Source organism: Gymnoscopelus microlampas (assembly GCF_963454915.1).
Source record: "Gymnoscopelus microlampas genome assembly, chromosome: 9".
Classification (NCBI taxonomy): domain Eukaryota; kingdom Metazoa; phylum Chordata; class Actinopteri; order Myctophiformes; family Myctophidae; genus Gymnoscopelus; species Gymnoscopelus microlampas.
In genome coordinates this window covers 2,282,231-2,300,743 of record NC_139946.1, presented here as the reverse complement: position 1 = coordinate 2,300,743, position 18,513 = coordinate 2,282,231, and the positions used below count along the sequence as shown (strand labels likewise).

Genomic DNA, 18,513 nt, shown 5'->3' with positions numbered 1-18,513 from the left:
GAAAGATCCAGGCAGGAAAAACCCCACAGTACTGGATAATTCTACGCACCTGTGTCACCTCAAGACCTCAGGAGGGACCCACCCAATACCTCCAGCCTCTTGTTGGTTTAAAAAAAACAATAGTTTACGGAGACGGGGGGAGGAGTTTAGCCTTGGCCAGGAGGAGGAGATGGGCAGTGACTTGGCCACCACTGTCGACCCTGCCATCAGGAGGGTGTAGCGGTTCAAGGGTCGAAACACCTGATGATCGATGGTCCCCGCCTGAAGACATCAAATTGTCCTGGCCAAGGCTACATTCACCAAACGTGAATGGAGGAGAAGCATCGTTAGATGTAATTATAATCATCCGCCTTCTGTCATTTATCTTTCCATTCCCACAACAATATATAGTTCGAATGGTGATTAATCATGATTAAAGGACTACTTCGCCACTATTTGAAGGCTGTTGCCATCCTTTAGTATGATATCCATAAATGGAAGAAATAAATAAATAATCATTTGGCGATATACTGTCTGAGTCCGGTGCATTTTGCGGAGCAAAGCACCCAGCGCTCATTTCCTACAATACCCACAGTGCATTGCGCGACGCACATCCGCTTCCGCCCCCTCCCCTACCCACGAAGCAGGAAACGATAGAAAAAAACGCGCGCTGAATCTCTAGTAGTACTTTTACTACTTTAGTAGCATTAGTGGTAGTATTAGTAGTACAACGTTTGTAGCATTAGTGGTATTATTAGTAGTAGTAGTAATGCCAGTAGTTTGTGTGGTTCCTGGGTGTGATGAACCCAGACAGAAGCAGAAAGGAGTCATCTCTTATCACCGTTTTCCATCGGGACTGGAGCGACAGGAGCTTTGTAAGCAGTGGCTGCGAGCTATTAGAAACCCCCGCTTTGATGAAAACACCGATCCAGCTCTCCTCAAACCTCTTCGGGTGTGTGGTGAGCATTTCAAAGATGAGGACTTCCAACGTAATCTGATGGCAGAATTGATGGACAAGGACAAAGCTAGGAAGGCAAGGACTCTACTGACGGAGAACGCGGTTCCCTCAGTATTCCCACAACAAATGGAGCCTGAGGCATCCACGTCAACTGCTGCCAGCCTGCCCCGCAGAGCAGAGGTATGTTTTGCTGTACAAAGCAACATCTGTATTGTAACACTGATTGTGTTGTCACCGCTAATCTTTAGCCTAACTTTTTAGCCTGTACTCTCATATAGCTTCCCTTGTGCTGCATATCACATGGATTAAAGTTCACCGATGTCAGTCATTTGGAATGGAAGCATGTTTTCTTCGAAAACAGCCGATCTACAAGCTCTCAATGCGTGGTAGAGCTTGTAGATCGGCTATGTTAGGTTAATATTTGCTCCTTTCACACTGTTTCACAAATCACAACATTAGGACTTGGCCATACAAACATTTGCAGTCGTGATTTTATTTTGCTTTTTTCCATAATATCACTAAAGTAGTGGTTCTAACACTGTCATGTAAATGTACACGTACCCCATTTGAGAAACAACTGTGAAATAACAGCCAACAGAGTGGAATATATTATGTGAATTGATTCTTATACATTCTCTCATTCTCTAGCTGGTAAATAATAGTATTAATAATATTATATATAATAATAATTCCTCATTTTGCTGGGACCCCCAGGGGTCCATGGAGAGGAGGGACTCGAACCCTACTTTGAGACCCACTGCATTGTCAACATCAACTGCTGACCTGCCCCTGGCCAAAAGAACCAGAAAGGAGGTATGATTGGAGTTAAAATGCTGGACTAAGCAACATGTGTATTGTAATATACACACAAAGGCTAGCCACTTGACGGAAGTAACACTGATTGTGTTGTCACCTCTTCTTTTTCTTTAGAATCATCAACCTGCAGATGGTGGAGAGGCTTCAGGTGTCCTCTTTCGAGAGGTAAGAACGTTTTATTTTGGAAGAAGTCACTGTAACATTAGCCTAGTTAGCCTATTTTGAGACCCACTGCCCTAAGGATGTGTAGGAGGAACCAAGCAACAGACAGACACTGGAGAATGGCGATGGGTGTTATTATTGTGATGTCTGTAAATTAATTTGACCTACCGAGTCTCTGATGCTTACAGTAAGAATGAGAATTGAGGTTGTTAACTGTAAGACCTTTGTGTTGTTGTTTAGTTTGTTGCTGGAACACCATCCACATCTACCCCAGGCACTGCAAGCCCACATGGGCTACATATGCTTCGCCAATCAGTAAGTATTCACCATGTTTACCTGTGTCAGTCTGAACTAATTCACATAAAGACTGTGTGCTATATGTAGCATCAAGGATAAGTAGCTAATTGTTTTTGCATTGTACTCTGGATTGGTTGTTATTTTAAATATCAATATGTACATTTTAACTACAAACCATAACCCTTTAAAACCGGGAAAGCATCTGTCATTTTAGATTTTTGCATTGGCTATTCAAAAATACCAGTTATACAAGCTCACAGCGTGTCACTTAGTGCCGTGCTGCAAGCTTGTACATCTGCTATTTTGGATCATTTTGTTCTTGAAAGTGTGAGAACTACTGATTTACAAGGCATTTGTAGAATCGGTCTCAGATCTTAATGGGTTAAATCAGACATTATCAACTGCCAATGTTTGTGTGGTCAGTGTGTTAACTTATTTCTTTATTTCTCTTGACATTTTCTTTTTAAATTAGGCTGTTATGGACACAAGTAGCAGCAGTGGCAAAGTTTTTGACCCTAAGGATGCCGACTATTGCCCTGAAGATGATTCCTCCACCACCACCACCACTCCAATGTCATCTCAAGAGGAGAAGAAGCTGCTTGATTGGCAGGAGCCTAAGGTCATTGTTTACGAGTCTTGTATCAAAGAACTCTTCAGAAAGTGTCAGTGCTGTGGAAAGCCCATAAATGACACACACATTACCTATGTCGGGGCACAGATGAATGTTAGGTGGGACTGCCTTGGAGGACACTCTGGTACTTGGACTTCATCTCCTGAAATCAGAGGGATGCCTGAGGTGAACTTGCTCAGTGCTGCCTCTGTACTGTTCACGGGGAGCACCATCACAGAGTTGGTGGATTGGTCTGACTTAATGAATGTGAAGATGATCCAACCCACCACCTTCTATGACATGCAGAAGTCATACCTCGGTCCTGCCATTGAGGGCGAATATGCCCTACAGAGGGACCAGATCCTGACCAGACTCATTGAAGAGGGGGAAAACGAGACCCTAACCCTTGGAGCACCATCTACGCCAGTCCACTTGGCCGGAGATGGAAGGTGCGTATGAAGAATGTAAAAGAAACGGCAGAAATAGTACTAGTACATACAATGAAAGTAGTACTAATCATTAGTTTTGAATTCATTGCATTGATTGGAACTTATCTTTATATTTAGTTTTTTTACTTCATCAACTTCAAAAAGATGTGACAGCCCAGGGTATTCAGCCAAATACTGCCATTGCACCATGATGCTGGATGCCACAGGAGAGATTTTGCAGTCTAACCTAGTACAGGTAATTTGGGTTGTGTTATTGCATAACATTGTGGCATAACGGCTGTTCTTAAAAAAAATGTACAACCCTTCACACCTTACTTCCCTTACTCCCTAACTTTCTGTGTTTCTTGTAGGTCACAGAAGCATCCAGTTCAGTTGCCATGGAAGCAGTTGGCTTCAAGCGGGCACTCACAGAGCTCCTTGAAGTGGGACTACAGGTGGAGGTTGTAGCAACTGACCGCTCACCATCAGTGAGAAAAATGATGGAGGAACAGTTTCCAGACATTGATCACCAGTTTGATCTGTGGCACACTGCCAAAGGCAAGTACAAGACTAGAAAATGTGCTCCTCGGAGCACAGGTCTCCGCCAGTACTGTTCCTGATTAATCCTGTCTTACCTCACTTCAAAAGATATAAATGATCTTTTGAAGTGACACACCTATTTATAGGTCTCTATTTCATCAAGAGTCTCGCTAGCCAATCAAAGCACACCCTTTCATCATATTGTCATGTGTCACGTGAAGCTTGACCAATGTTAGCTTGGTGGACACACGGAAGGACGAGAACGAAAACATAGTCTCCTGGCGGAGACAATAATGTAAATGGATTGTGTTTCATAATCTCAGATTTTCTATATTTTTAGCTGTAGGTGATAATTGAGAAAAGAAACCCCAATAGTTCAACATATTTAAATTACTGTTTCAGGTTTCAATAAGAAGCTGATGGCTAAAGCCAAGCGGAAGGGTCGGGGAGAACTGGCTGACTGGTCAAGGTAAGGAGAGATATTCATGTAACGTTGTGTTTGAGTGAACTTCCAAAAGCAGATACAAGCTCACAGTGCTTCGCTGTCCCTTTTTTTCTCGATAGTATAATCTTCAAGAAAATAATTGATAATTGCAGCCCTTGTGTGTGGGGATCGTAGTGCTAGCCGATATATCTAAATCATCATGTGATCAAATATCGTCATTACAACAAATACTGTGCACCAAATGTAGGTTATATTGTCTAGCACTAGTGTGTAACTTATGTATTGTGTTTCACCAAATAGGTCTCTGATCAATCACATGTGGTACTGTTCTGCTTCGTGCGAAGGAAACACAGAGGTATGTGATCATCACATTTTACCTTATTGTTTGCCCTTCTTTTACTCTGTTTGACCCATTCACCTGACTGGAAAACCTTTGGTTTGGACTGTTTAACAAGAGCGCAACCCTTTTCCTCATCTTTTTTGTTACCTTATTGTTTACCTTAGTTTCTCTTTTTTTGTCACAGAGATCCATAATTGCATATTCATTTATTTGTTGCAGGAGTTGAGGCTTCGGTGGCTGTCCATACTGCACCATGTGCAAGACGTCCATAGCTGGACTGAGGGAGAACAAACATACAGCTGTCTTCATCGCCCTCTGAATGCAGAGATGCGGAAGAAGAAGAAGTGGCTTTCAAGGAACTCAGAGGTATATTATTTTGATACAATTTACTCTTTGTATGTTTCTCCTAGGGCTATTAAAAAAACTACACACAATCTCGATTCATACATCAATGTGATCTCATTTTAAAGTACTGTTCAAAGCCCTCTTGCAACTATAGTGTTGCCTTGTCTGCTCTGCTCACTCACTGTTGAATGACAGTCAAGAGTGGCATTGTGAGCTTGTTATTGAAATATAACAAATATAACAAGCTATAACAAGAAATATATATAAGTTGGTATAAGTGTAGTGTGAGAATCAGGGGGGGGGGGTCCACAGATGCACTACAGTGGTCTACAGATGTGTCTACAGATGCACTAGAGTGGTCTACAGATGCAATAGAGTGGTCTACAGATGCACTAGAGTGGGCTAGAGATACAGTACAGCATTCTATAGATACAGTAGGTAGTCTATAGATGTAGTACAGTGGTCTCATACAGCTATAAATACAGTACAGTGATCTCATGCTGCGATACAGTAAAGTGGTCTCCTTTTTACAATAGATGGAAATTACATATTTGTACTGCATGCAATAAACTGCATGATTCTTGCCCACAACTGCATGAGATTGGCATAAATGTGGCATTTATGTACAGGGGAGGCTTGTGGGTATACATGTAACCCATACCCATTTAACCCAATTCACTTATATCGAGGTGACAGCTCAAGGGACCATTTGGAAAATAGTGATGGCCGTTTTCCCTCACCAAAATGTTGTCTAACTTTGAATCATTAGGTATTTAGCCCCCTTACCGACAAGGTAGCATGACAAGGTTGGTCCCATTGGAAACCTGAGGTTGTCTAGAATCAAATGGTATCTCTATCTCTATCTTTGGGCTACGTCTAAATTGAGTGAGCGTGCCACAGTCTCCGAAAGACAGTCTTGCCGGCGTTTCAGCCACCAATCCTATAGGTCTCATACGGGTAATGAAACATTGAAAAAAACAAACTTTGGACCACTTTTTTTTCTTGGGATCATCAAAATCCCTATATTGGAGGTCCTATGGATGCCAAAAATCAAAAAAATAAGAGGGTGCGCGTGGACCCCTCCTACATGTTATATAGACAGATGTATGCCAGGTTCATTTGTATACCTGGCATCCTATAGTGTGTGTGTGTGTGTGTGTGTGTGTGTGTGTGTGTGTGTGTGTGTGTGTGTGTGTGTGTGTGTGTGTGTGTGTGTGTGTGTGTGTGTGTGTGTGTATAGTTTCAATGTACAGATTAAACTTCTGATATTATACTGTTTAGACTGACTGTAGGTTCCTGGTCTACATATGATCCATCGATGGATTACTATTTCTATGCATTTGATGTATTACTTTGTTTACCTTGCTTACTGTAAATCCCTCTGGACTAAGAGCATCTGCTAAATGCCTGAATTGTAATTGCAGGTATATGAGGATTTGGAGAAACTGGTCCGTGACAAGCGCCTCCTGAAAGACCTTGAGTACTTGGGCCTCTTCAAGCACACAGGTAAATTGAAAGTGTCATGAAATGTTCATGATCATAAGGTGGAAAGGGCTTTCATGCCTTCAGAAGGCGGCGTGAAAGCCAAAACGTAAATGTAATGATGTGAACTACTTTTCAGTTTTCCTTCTCAATTATATTTATATTGTGTACATTTTGTTTTATGTTCATACAGGTGCCTTGGAAGTATTCCACAGTGCAATGCTCAAGTACATTCCGAAGAGGCTATCCTTCTCCTACACTGGCATGAGAGAACGAGGCATGCTTGCAGTCCTTGAACATAACGAGAACATTGTGAAGAGAACACAAGCCACCCTTGCCACAGGTACAGTACAGATACATTTTCTGTAATGTATTTGCATGTGACCTGTAAGCCTTCTGTTCTGTCCATAGCATTGTCAGTAGTGTGAAGCTGACAAGAAGAAAAATGTTTGCATTTCAGGTGGACCCCGCACCAATCAGGCATTCTGCAGGCGAACAAAGAGCTGGGTTGTGAAGAAGGTGTACGAGCCACACACGCACCTGTTCCGACAGAGTCTGGTCAATCTGGCAATTGCCCGAAGACGAGATCCAAATGTACCCTACCAAGTGCTGTCGTCATCTCTCCATCGGCTTTGTCTACCACCAAACATTGCTTCAAAGCCTAAGCCTCCAAAGCAGGAGGCAATTCTTGCACACAGATCCAGATTTCTGTAATCTGGATCTTCACCACCAACCAGGGGGACAAACTTTGCCTGTGTGCTTCAGAGGAGTTTTTGGACAACAAGGACTTTTTGTATATCATAGCGGAATCCACTGTACAGCCATATATGTTTGAGCCAGAATACACGGTTGAAGAGATGGAGCAACGTGAGCAACAAGAGAGAGAAGCCGAGGAAGCTGAATCTGTTGCTGCTGCTTTACCGGTGTTTTTTTTAAATAAATAAAGTCAAAGACTTATTTATATTGTGGTCCTTGGTCTTGGATTAACAGGTATAATAACAAAGAATTCAGACATTGATCCCTAAGCCCACTCTAAAAACTATAAACTCTGTGACCTGTACAACTTCAGCCTAAATTTATCTAGAAGCCATGATTTGACCTTTTTCCTAAACAATGGGCAGTGGTGGCATATTCCAATTGACTGCTCCACTGTATCTAAAATAACATTTATCCATATTTGTTCTGCACTTGGGCAGGCACAGTTCTGCAATGCTGGCTCTGGTATTATGCATGCATGCACATAACCACTTCTACTTGGGGGCAATGTGAGTGTAATGTTATAGACAAATTATGGAGGAGATCTCTGATGGGTTAGATCAAAGAATGGGACCCGCACACCGTCTGGATCTTGCAACAAAATGTAGCTCTTTATTATTCGACGTTTCGGTCGCTAGACCTTCATCAGGACAGACTATACAGAACACATCAACCACCAAACATTTTAAAGGCTACACCTCCAAAGTGAAGGTCATCGGACATGCAGCCCATTGGCTGCACCCGCAATCTCAGCCCTAAAGCCACTCCCACCACCAGCATATTAAAGCAACACCAATCCCGTTCACAAAATATTTTTTCTTCTGGGTCAAGGCAACACTAATTATGGCTCTGAATAGCAGAGGAAAAGGCCTGTACATGTCATCGGGCCAGATCTTCAATATCTATAAAGAAAGAGATACAATGACAATGACCACAACGGTAATTTCCATTTGGTAAGGGGCAAAGGCGTGTTTGGATGGACTGTGCTGGGTTATTTTGTGCAAAATAGGCATTGACAATCATTATCATTATTGAGATATTATGTCAATGTACAAATATATGGTATTGTATCCGCCCCTTCACGTCACGTTGTGAGCTTGTAGCTTGCTATTTTTGCCAAATATTCGCTCCCAGAATGGGGACTGCCCATTAGTTCGACCTACCATTAGTTCGACCTCCCATTAGTTCGACCTACCATTAGTTCGACCTCCCAATAGTTCGACCTCCCATTAGTTCGACCTCCCATTAGTTCGACCTCAGACCGGGTCGTACTATAGAGACGTCCTACAAGTCACAATAATCCGACATCTCTTTAGTTCGACCCATCAAACTTTCAGACTAAAGGGAGGTCCTGCTGGTTCAACCTCCCGTTATTTCAACCACTGTCTGTATTATTTCAACCACTGTCTGTATTCTGAATAAGGGGGAAAACTTATTAAACTTATTATTATCATTATCTTCATTAGTATTAGTATTAGTATTATTATTATTATTAGTAGTAGTAGTATTAGTAGTATTATTATAACCATGTTAATTGCCCGCAGTACTCAACGCAAATCTTGCGGTATTTAAATACCCGCGGTCGGGAATAGGTGGTCAAAATAAAACCTATGGCCCCGCAAAATCTTGCATCCTACCACAATAAACCAGATATAGAGCTTATACTTCTAGCAAGATATGAATATGTCTACATGCAGGGGAGAACGTAATTTCCTACTGTGCTGCTGCGACAAGTTACAACGCAAGCGGTCTCTCTCTCTCTCTCTCTCTCTCTCTCTCTCTCTCTCTCTCTCTCTCTGCACGTGTGTGCAGCTGGTCATGGTGTCACAATATAATATAACACAATATACCTTTATAAGCGCTGTTAGTTACAACACAAGTTACAACGCAAGCGGGGTGTCTCTCTCTCTCTCTCTCTCTCTCTCTCTCTCTCTCTCTCTCTCAGCACGTGTGTGCAGCTCGTCACAGTGTGTCACAATATAATATAATATACCTTTATAAGCGGTGTTAGTTACAACACAAGTTACAACGCAAGCGGTCTCTCTCTCTCTCTCTCTCTCTCTCTCTCTCTCTCTCTCTCTCTCTCTCTCTCTCTCTGATCTCTCATCATGGTGTCACAAATGAATATAATATTCCTTCATAGTATATGTCCCGTCGCAATAGAAACACTTTCCCTATATCTGTGAGAAACTCCTCCTCAGAAATAATAGACCCTCTCTCTCGAATGGGAGTTCCGTGGGCTCCACATGACCTATATTATTATTATCATTATTATTACTATTACTATTATTATGCTATCATAGTTTGCGCATTCACATACAATAGAAGAGTATGCTCACAGTGTTTCAGCTACTGTAGGCATAGGCCTATCCATTGCACCAACTGTAACACTCGCCTATTATCTAATGATCCTGTTGATACCCAAATGACAGCTGTGACTGACGGCTGTCATTTGGGTATAAAGCCCACCATACCGCTGGAACTACTTTTGACCTGGAGGTGTTATTTGCGGTGGCACAGCGACCCGACCGTCAGAACACTATAATAGTATCAGCCAGCAGCTGTGCCACATGTGGCCCATCAGAACACACAATACAGTTAATGCTATTAAACTATCCCAATGTGCTCTTGCGCTCTGGAGTGATGGTGAGGAATTCAGAGCATGTGTCCAAGGTGTCCAGCTCCAGAATGTCACAAATATTAGTTTCTGAGCCATGCTGTAACTAGACAACCTGCATGTCTGACTGTTCAGAGCTTGTGCGCCCCGCGCGTAAAGTATAAACACGGGAAACAGGTTGGGAAACAGGTCGCCAGACGCTGACGCTGATTCGTGATGACAATAAAAAATAAAATGTTATTTTTATAAATAGGCCTATTTTATTTTATTCCCCAACCCAGTCACAAACTTTAAAATGAACTGCTTCAGTTTTTAGTTAATAATTCAAAGTTTTGAACTAAATGAAGTTTATAGGCTAGTTATTTTTCTTTAATAGGCTACGCTGCTGCAAGCTATTATTTATCAAAATGATTTGTACAGCCCATATACTGTAGAACCACAGACAGCAATGATTTTAACCGTTTTAACACTGAAACTATGCATGTGTCAGATTCATCTTAGCTCTGGTTCAGAGCGTTAGTGAGTTCCCTCTAACGCTCTGGAAGACCCCTCGCTCTGCGCATGTACAAGGAATTCCACTGCCCTGCCAGCGTTCAAGTGTAGTGAAAATAAACTAAACCATTTCGCTACTCACCGAAGCAAAGGCTGTTTTGTGTTGTTGAAAGTCTATTCTCCAACCCCGCACGCCTAAACGCACCCCACCTACTCTGTAAAATACACTTTTTGGGCAGAAAATAAAATATGTCAGCGAGACGGACATTATTTGTATTTACTCCACAGTGCCCTCTACAGATCTGGGGGATTTGAACTTACCATTAACCAAAATGTAGAGGGCACTGTGGAGTAAATACAAATAATGTCCGTCTCGCTGACATATTTTATTTTTTGCCCAAAAAGTGTATTTTACAGAGTAGGTGGGGTGCGTTTAGGCGTGCGGGGTTGGAGAATAGACTTTCAACAACACAAAACAGCCTTTGCTTCGGTGAGTAGCGAAATGGTTTAGTTTATTTTCACTACACTTGAACGCTGGCAGGGCAGTGGAATTCCTTGTACATGCGCAGAGCGAGGGGTCTTCCAGACTGAACCAGAGCTAAGATGAATCTGACGCATAGTTTCAGTGTTAAAACGGTTAAAATCATTGCTGTCTGTGGTTCTACAGTATATGGGCTGTACAAATCATTTTGATAAATAATAGCTTGCAGCAGCGTAGCCTATTAAAGAAAAATAACTAGCCTATAAACTTCATTTAGTTCAAAACTTTGAATTATTAACTAAAAACTGAAGCAGTTCATTTTAAAGTTTGTGACTGGGTTGGGGAATAAAATAAAATAGGCCTATTTATAAAAATAACATTTTATTTTTTATTGTCATCACGAATCAGCGTCAGCGTCTGGCGACCTGTTTCCCAACCTGTTTCCCGTGTTTATACTTTACGCGCGGGGCGCACAAGCTCTGAACAGTCAGACATGCAGGTTGTCTAGTTACAGCATGGCTCAGAAACTAATATTTGTGACATTCTGGAGCTGGACACCTTGGACACATGCTCTGAATTCCTCACCATCACTCCAGAGCGCAAGAGCACATTGGGATAGTTTAATAGCATTAACTGTATTGTGTGTTCTGATGGGCCACATGTGGCACAGCTGCTGGCTGATACTATTATAGTGTTCTGACGGTCGGGTCGCTGTGCCACCGCAAATAACACCTCCAGGTCAAAAGTAGTTCCAGCGGTATGGTGGGCTTTATACCCAAATGACAGCCGTCAGTCACAGCTGTCATTTGGGTATCAACAGGATCATTAGAGATAATAGGCGAGTGTTACAGTTGGTGCAATGGATAGGCCTATGCCTACAGTAGCTGAAACACTGTGAGCATACTCTTCTATTGTATGTGAATGCGCAAACTATGATAGCATAATAATAGTAATAGTAATAATAATGATAATAATAATATAGGTCATGTGGAGCCCACGGAACTCCCATTCGAGAGAGAGGGTCTATTATTTCTGAGGAGTTTCTCACAGATATAGGGAAAGTGTTTCTATTGCGACGGGACATATACTATGAAGGAATATTATATTCATTTGTGACACCATGGAGAGAGAGAGAGAGAGAGAGAGAGAGAGAGAGAGAGAGAGAGAGAGAGAGAGAGAGAGAGAGAGAGAGAGAGAGAGAGAGAGAGAGAGAGAGAGAGACCGCTTGCGTTGTAACTTGTGTTGTAACTAACACCGCTTATAAAGGTATATTATATTATATTGTGACACACCGTGACGAGCTGCACACACGTGCAGAGAGAGAGAGAGAGAGAGAGAGAGAGAGAGAGAGAGACCCCGCTTGCGTTGTAACTTGTGTTGTAACTAACAGCGCTTATAAAGGTATATTGTATTATATTATATTGTGACACAATGACCAGCTGCACACACGTGCAGAGAGAGAGAGAGAGAGAGAGAGAGAGAGAGAGAGAGACCGCTTGCGTTGTAACTTGTCGCAGCAGCACAGTAGGAAATTACGTTCTCCCCTGCATGTAGACATATTCATATCTTGCTAGAAGTATAAGCTCTATATCTGGTTTATTGTGGTAGGATGCAAGATTTTGCGGGGCCATAGGTTTTATTTTGACCACCTATTCCCGACCGCGGGTATTTAAATACCGCAAGATTTGCGTTGAGTACTGCGGGCAATTAACATGGTTATAATAATACTACTAATACTACTACTACTAATAATAATAATAATACTAATACTAATACTAATGAAGATAATGATAATAATAAGTTTAATAAGTTTTCCCCCTTATTCAGAATACAGACAGTGGTTGAAATAATACAGACAGTGGTTGAAATAACGGGAGGTTGAACCAGCAGGACCTCCCTTTAGTCTGAAAGTTTGATGGGTCGAACTAAAGAGATGTCGGATTATTGTGACTTGTAGGACGTCTCTATAGTACGACCCGGTCTGAGGTCGAACTAATGGGAGGTCGAACTAATGGGAGGTCGAACTATTGGGAGGTCGAACTAATGGGAGGTCGAACTATTGGGAGGTCGAACTAATGGGAGGTCGAACTAATGGGAGGTCGAACCAGTGCCACGTTACCCCCAGAATATGGATAGGGTTCATGTGGTTAAGCCTTTTGACTTTGGAAATCTATAAAAAGCAGTCGGGAGTAATTCTGTACCCATGGCTTTTTTAATAGTTTTTGAATCTGTTCCTAGGAATCGTTTAAATGGTATGCGGCTTTAGCCCCACCCCCTATTTATATGAGAGAGAGTGAACGCCCACAATTCAACGTCACAGCCCCATTTGAGCCAGAGACAGACAGACAGTCGGTTGTGTGCTCGTCGCTCCCAGCAGAGAGACAGAGAGACATGCAATTTGTTGTATTAGTGGCGCTATATAACTATTTCCCAGCAGAGAGACAGAGAGAAACATGCAATTTGTTGTATTAGTGGCGCTATTTAACTATTAGTGTTTGAGTAAATTAAATACAGCCTATTTATAAACTACCAAAAGTAACGCTCTCTCTGTAACATGCTGGCTGTTTCTACAGGCTGCAGCGCCTAAATGCCCACCCCTCCCCCTCTCCCTCTCCCCCCTCTATACACACACACACACACACACACACACACACACACACACACACACACACACACACACACACACACACACACACACACACACACACACACACACACACACACATACACACACACACACACACACACATGGTGTCGGTGCCACAGAGGCAGACGCAAGTGGAGGAGTAGCACTGGTCGTCAATGTTGTAAAACATCTTGGATAGAGGACTGGAATAATAACTGCTTATCATACATCTCAAATATAGGTCTACTACTAGCCTTTGCTGCTGTTGTCATCTCAAATTGACCATCCAAACTAAAATTCATGATTTTAGAGAGTTGCTCCAACTTCCTTGGATTAGATCAGAGTGATCAGATGTGATGCATTTTCAACACTAATGCGCACATTATTGCCAGTCAGCTGTGTAACACTAGCAGGTTAACGATGGCTCGTTGAGCCTGTGTGCACGTTTGACCACATAGCAATCAACAGCACTAATTAATGTCAGCTGTGTCTTATATAAAACTTTTTTGAGGTACTCCTCCTTGAAACTGTTCTTATCTTCAGTGTCTCCCAATAATTAAATGGAAAAGTAGCCAGTCCGAATAGGGGACAGGTGACCACTCGAGACCACTCACTCCTGTCTTCATCAAATCTGAGGTATGAACAAGCTGTTTACCCTTCATCACCAAAGAGTCAGAATCTAATTTACCAAGGAAATATTGAAATAAAGACCTTTAAACATCTTTAATTGAGGTGGAAATTGTACTTTTGTGGTGATGGGAAAAGAGGACTCCTTTACTTTTCATTTACCAGGGCACTTCTACCCTCAGTGGGATTCAATCCCCGGGTATGGGTTTTTCGAGCCACTTCTAGCCTGTGTTTTGAATGGTCCTTGAAGGTGTAACTAATAGTCTCCTGGGGAAACAATACAACCAGTGTTTGTATGGATATCTAGTTTTATTTCAAATGAGATCTTTACATATATCCCTCCCCTGAAAAAAGACTAGGTCATTGAATGGTGGTTACATGACATAATAGCCCATAAGGAGGGAAAGTCCAAGATGCTGTACCACGTGACTATAAGAACATGAATAACCCAGTTGAACCCAGTCTAAAACTACTAAAAATCAAGATACAGAATTATGTTTGCATGTACATTAAAAACACTTAAATCAATATGCCCTACCTATTTGGTAGGACATAATACCATGTCTTCTTTGCTGTGGTGTGTTGGGAGGGTATAACAAACAATGCAATAAACTGAACAAGCTGGTGACAAAGTTCCACAGTTGGAGTTAAACAGGACAGTCTGGAGGTGGTTAGGGAGGGTAAGATGAAGAGGCATCTGGCTATCATGAACTCCTCTCATCCGTTCTTTGATGTGCTAGTGGGTATGAGGAGTAGGGTCACGACAAAGAAACGTGTTCCTTCATGTCAGTAGCCATCAGGATCCACAACCAAGTCTGACCCCCATACTGTATGTTTTATTCTGTTTACTAACTTTTGCTCGACCTGGCACACACACTTGCACAGAACTATGATAGATGCCTGGAAGTCTGTTGAGAACCGGGACTCACTTATATTAACTCATACATTCATTGTTTATAGACTGCCAATACTATATTCAGTATTGATAGACTGGACATCATTTCCCCTATTGTTTTTTCCCCTATATTTCCCCACTGTTGAAGGCCAGCTAACACTACATCTCTTCACAGTTGTACAGACGTTATATCCATTGACAATAATTACATTCATGCATATTATTAATTGTATATAGATCGTAATGTCAGGTTTAACAAATTGGGACAATCATTTCAATTGGGCAGACATGTTTTATTGCAAACATCTTTTGGCATGTTGGCCTATTAATTGTAGTGTAAACATTCAGAACATGGCAACATTTTATAACAATTGGCAGGCATGTTTGCCTAGTAATACAGTGCCGTTTTCAGTGCAATCAATCAAACCGTTTCAATAAGGTTCAAAACATGGCAACAGCTTAACTGGCAGGTTGGCCTACAAATACAGTGCAAACAGTCAAACCGTTTCAAGAACAGTTCAAAACATGGCAACATCTTAACGGGAATGTTGGCCTAGAAATACAGTGCCATTTTCAGTGCAAACTGCTTCAAAACAGTTCAAAACATGGCAGCATTTTAACATCAGCAGCATCGCTTAAAATATAAAAATACAAAAACTAAAATGTTAACTTGAGGTAGGGAACCCACCCAAAGGAGGGATTCTTGAGTCTCTTGATAGTGCAAAATATTTTCCATAAAGTGGCCTTTACTATGGCTTAAATAGTTCACCCAAATATGACTTTCAATTACTCATCCCATGGCTTGAATTTATGCAGATTTTAATCCAATATTTGAGGACTCTATAGAAGTAGGAGACAAATGCAAAACTGTATGAAATACAAACTCAAAAACAAGTCTCAGTGTAATCCAAGATGAACCTACTCAGCTTTCATTACACAACTCTTGTTTTTGAATATCCGGTTGAATAATCAGTGTACTGATCAGAAATATCTCAGAAATGGCGAGTAATAGGCTCTATGCACAGCAGCCATATTGGAAAGAAATTGGGCCTCCTCCATACTTCCTGCACAGGTGTTACCAATGATACTAATGAAGGCTCTGTTCCATTCTGGTCATGAGTGAAGGTGCTGATATTGTGCATGTTGGCACACTGAAACTACTCTGCTACACCAGTGGGTCTTAAAGTGTGGTCCAGGGACCCTCATGGTTCCTTGAGGGGGTTTCAAATGGCCCCTTACGTGTACAATATACTATATTTCTTCTTTTCTGTGGTGTGTTGGGAGGGTAACAAACAATGCAACAAACTGAACAAGCTGGTGACAAAGTTCTCCTCTCATCCATTCTTTGATGTGTTAGTGGGGATGAGGAGTAGTGTCAGCCAGCCAGATTGATTCTCCCAGGGTCATCACAAAGAAACTTGTTCCTTCATGTCAGTAGCCATCAGGATCCACAACCAAGTCTGACCCCCATACTGTATGTTTTAGTCGGTTTACTGACTTTTGCTCGACCTGGCACACACACTTGCACAGAACTAGGGTCCATTTGGTTCCATTTGTACACTCTCAGAGTTATGGTGGTCCACTGTGCAACACTAAATGGAACAGAGCCTTAATTAGTATCATTGGTAAAACCTGTGAAGGAAGGGGCCCAATTTCTGTCCAATATGGCTGCTGTGCATAGAGCCTATTGATAGGTTAAGTCATTTTGGGTCAACTATTCCTTAAACATGGCATCATCTTACTGCTAAAGTGCCGACATCACAGTACGACTAAGTACTAATAGAACAACTTGGACAAAGGTGTCACAGCTTCGTCGAGTACTCGGACCTGGTAGATGTAGGTTGCGAAATCCACCACGTCACATTTTGGGCAGTTCACTCTGCCAAGGGTGATGCTTTGCTCAATGCACACCTTGCAACCAACCAAGCTCCTACAGCATTTGGCAAACATCGGTGTTACTGCAGCACCTGTAAGGAGAAAAACGTAAATAAAAATAGGCTACTTTATATTGTTGTTCATTGTGCAAAGGCAATTGCTGATCTAACAATAAAAACAAACACATTTTCTTGGGCATAGATGTTGCAGTCTATCTATATATCCCTCAGTGGTTCTCAATCTGTGGGCCGGGGCCCAATGGTGGACTGTGGATATTGTAAGTGGACCACCAAATAATTGGCATAACACTGCCATTTTAATAATAGAACTAATATTCACATCATTAATGTTTAAAAGAAAGAGTCAAAACTTTTGTTTTGTGATAAATATGAACTTGGAAGTATACTGAGGCATGCTGGAACACTAACCAATTATGAAATAATCAATTAAAATAAACCTGCTCTGAAATTGCACATGGCCCACACAACTGACCACTTAGCATGGCAACCGATAGGCTAGCAAAATTAGTTCCTCAGAAAAGGGTAGGATTTAGAATAGAATCAGCCTCAGGTCAAAATGGGTTAAGAGTTAAGACCAAACATGAAAACCTTGCACAGCATAATTAACTACCACATGTTTTGGATTAAAAAACATATGTTACCTTATTGTGTACAGTGAGGAGAAGTTAAACCATTAAACCATGCAAGTATACAACTTCTATACAAACTTCAGTAAGACGATTATCAAACCAGCATTTGAGATCTATTAGAGCAGTGGTTCTCAACCTGTGGGTCCCTGGGGGTCTCAAAATGATTTTGGGGTCCTCAGATGAACAGGTATTAAGGACGTTTAAGACCTTAATACCTCTACAATAAAAATAAGACCATTACCATGTCAAACATAATCAATACTATTAAAAATGTTCAAATATTACCGAAAAAAAAGGCAAAATGTCAAAATAGCGCTAATACATGCTCACAACGCCTCGTGTTTGTAGATCTGCCATTTTCACAATAGTTGTGTTGTGGAACTGAGTCCAACTAAATTTTAAGCCAAACTCAAGCGCTTGTCAGGGTGGGGGTCCCCATTTAGAAATATAACTATTTTGGGGTGGCAGCCTGAAAAGGTTCAGAACCCCTTTATTAGAGCACTAAAGTAAGTCAGTCATTTACAAATGTACCAACCTTTGCAGATGAGACAGCCAAATGCAGCTCGCATTGCAGCCACTTCATCCTCTGAAAGTGACAGGTTGGAGGTCAAGGTTGAATTTGCCAACAAACTCAGCTGCCTTATGGTGGTCGCTACTTCATCCAGGCCCTGGGACACTCCTTTAATGCCCTGCACTGCCTCCTTCAGGCCCTGGGCTGCTTCAACCACCTCGTCGATGTCACCAAGCACAAGGCCTGTGTCTTCTCTGCGGCTGGGTAACGCACTGTAATGTGATACACTTTTTTTAAATACTGAAAAATTCAAAATGGTCAGCCAAAAAATACAGCACATAAACTGCCCACAAAAAGTTCGGAAACTTACTTTTGTCGATTATTTCTCCCCTTCAGTAATACCTCTATGCACAGCAGCCATATTGGAAAAAAATTGGGCCTCTTTTTAGTTCCTTCACAGGTTTTGCCAATGATACTAATTAAGGCTTTGTTCCATTTCATGTAACACAGTGGTTCTCAAACTTTTAATTTCAAGGACCCCCATAACTCTGAGAGTACGGGTCCATTTGGTTCCATTTGCAC

General features: G+C 41.7%; 1 protein-coding gene across 1 annotated transcript; it reads left to right on the top strand.

Annotated features, from left to right (window-relative positions):
- Nucleotides 1-713: 713 nt before the first annotated feature.
- On the top strand, nucleotides 714-7,116 carry LOC311052482 (uncharacterized protein; the record flags this gene model as incomplete). Its single annotated transcript, XM_084067445.1, has 13 exons — nucleotides 714-1,117; nucleotides 1,652-1,750; nucleotides 1,868-1,918; nucleotides 2,156-2,230; nucleotides 2,685-3,271; nucleotides 3,416-3,506; nucleotides 3,622-3,808; nucleotides 4,193-4,259; nucleotides 4,536-4,590; nucleotides 4,795-4,941; nucleotides 6,345-6,426; nucleotides 6,596-6,745; nucleotides 6,863-7,116. The coding sequence occupies exons 1-13, from the start codon at nucleotides 749-751 to the stop codon at nucleotides 7,114-7,116; spliced, it is 2,214 nt and encodes a 737-aa protein (XP_083923571.1). The 5' UTR covers nucleotides 714-748.
- Between the last annotated feature and the right edge of the window lie 11,397 nt (nucleotides 7,117-18,513).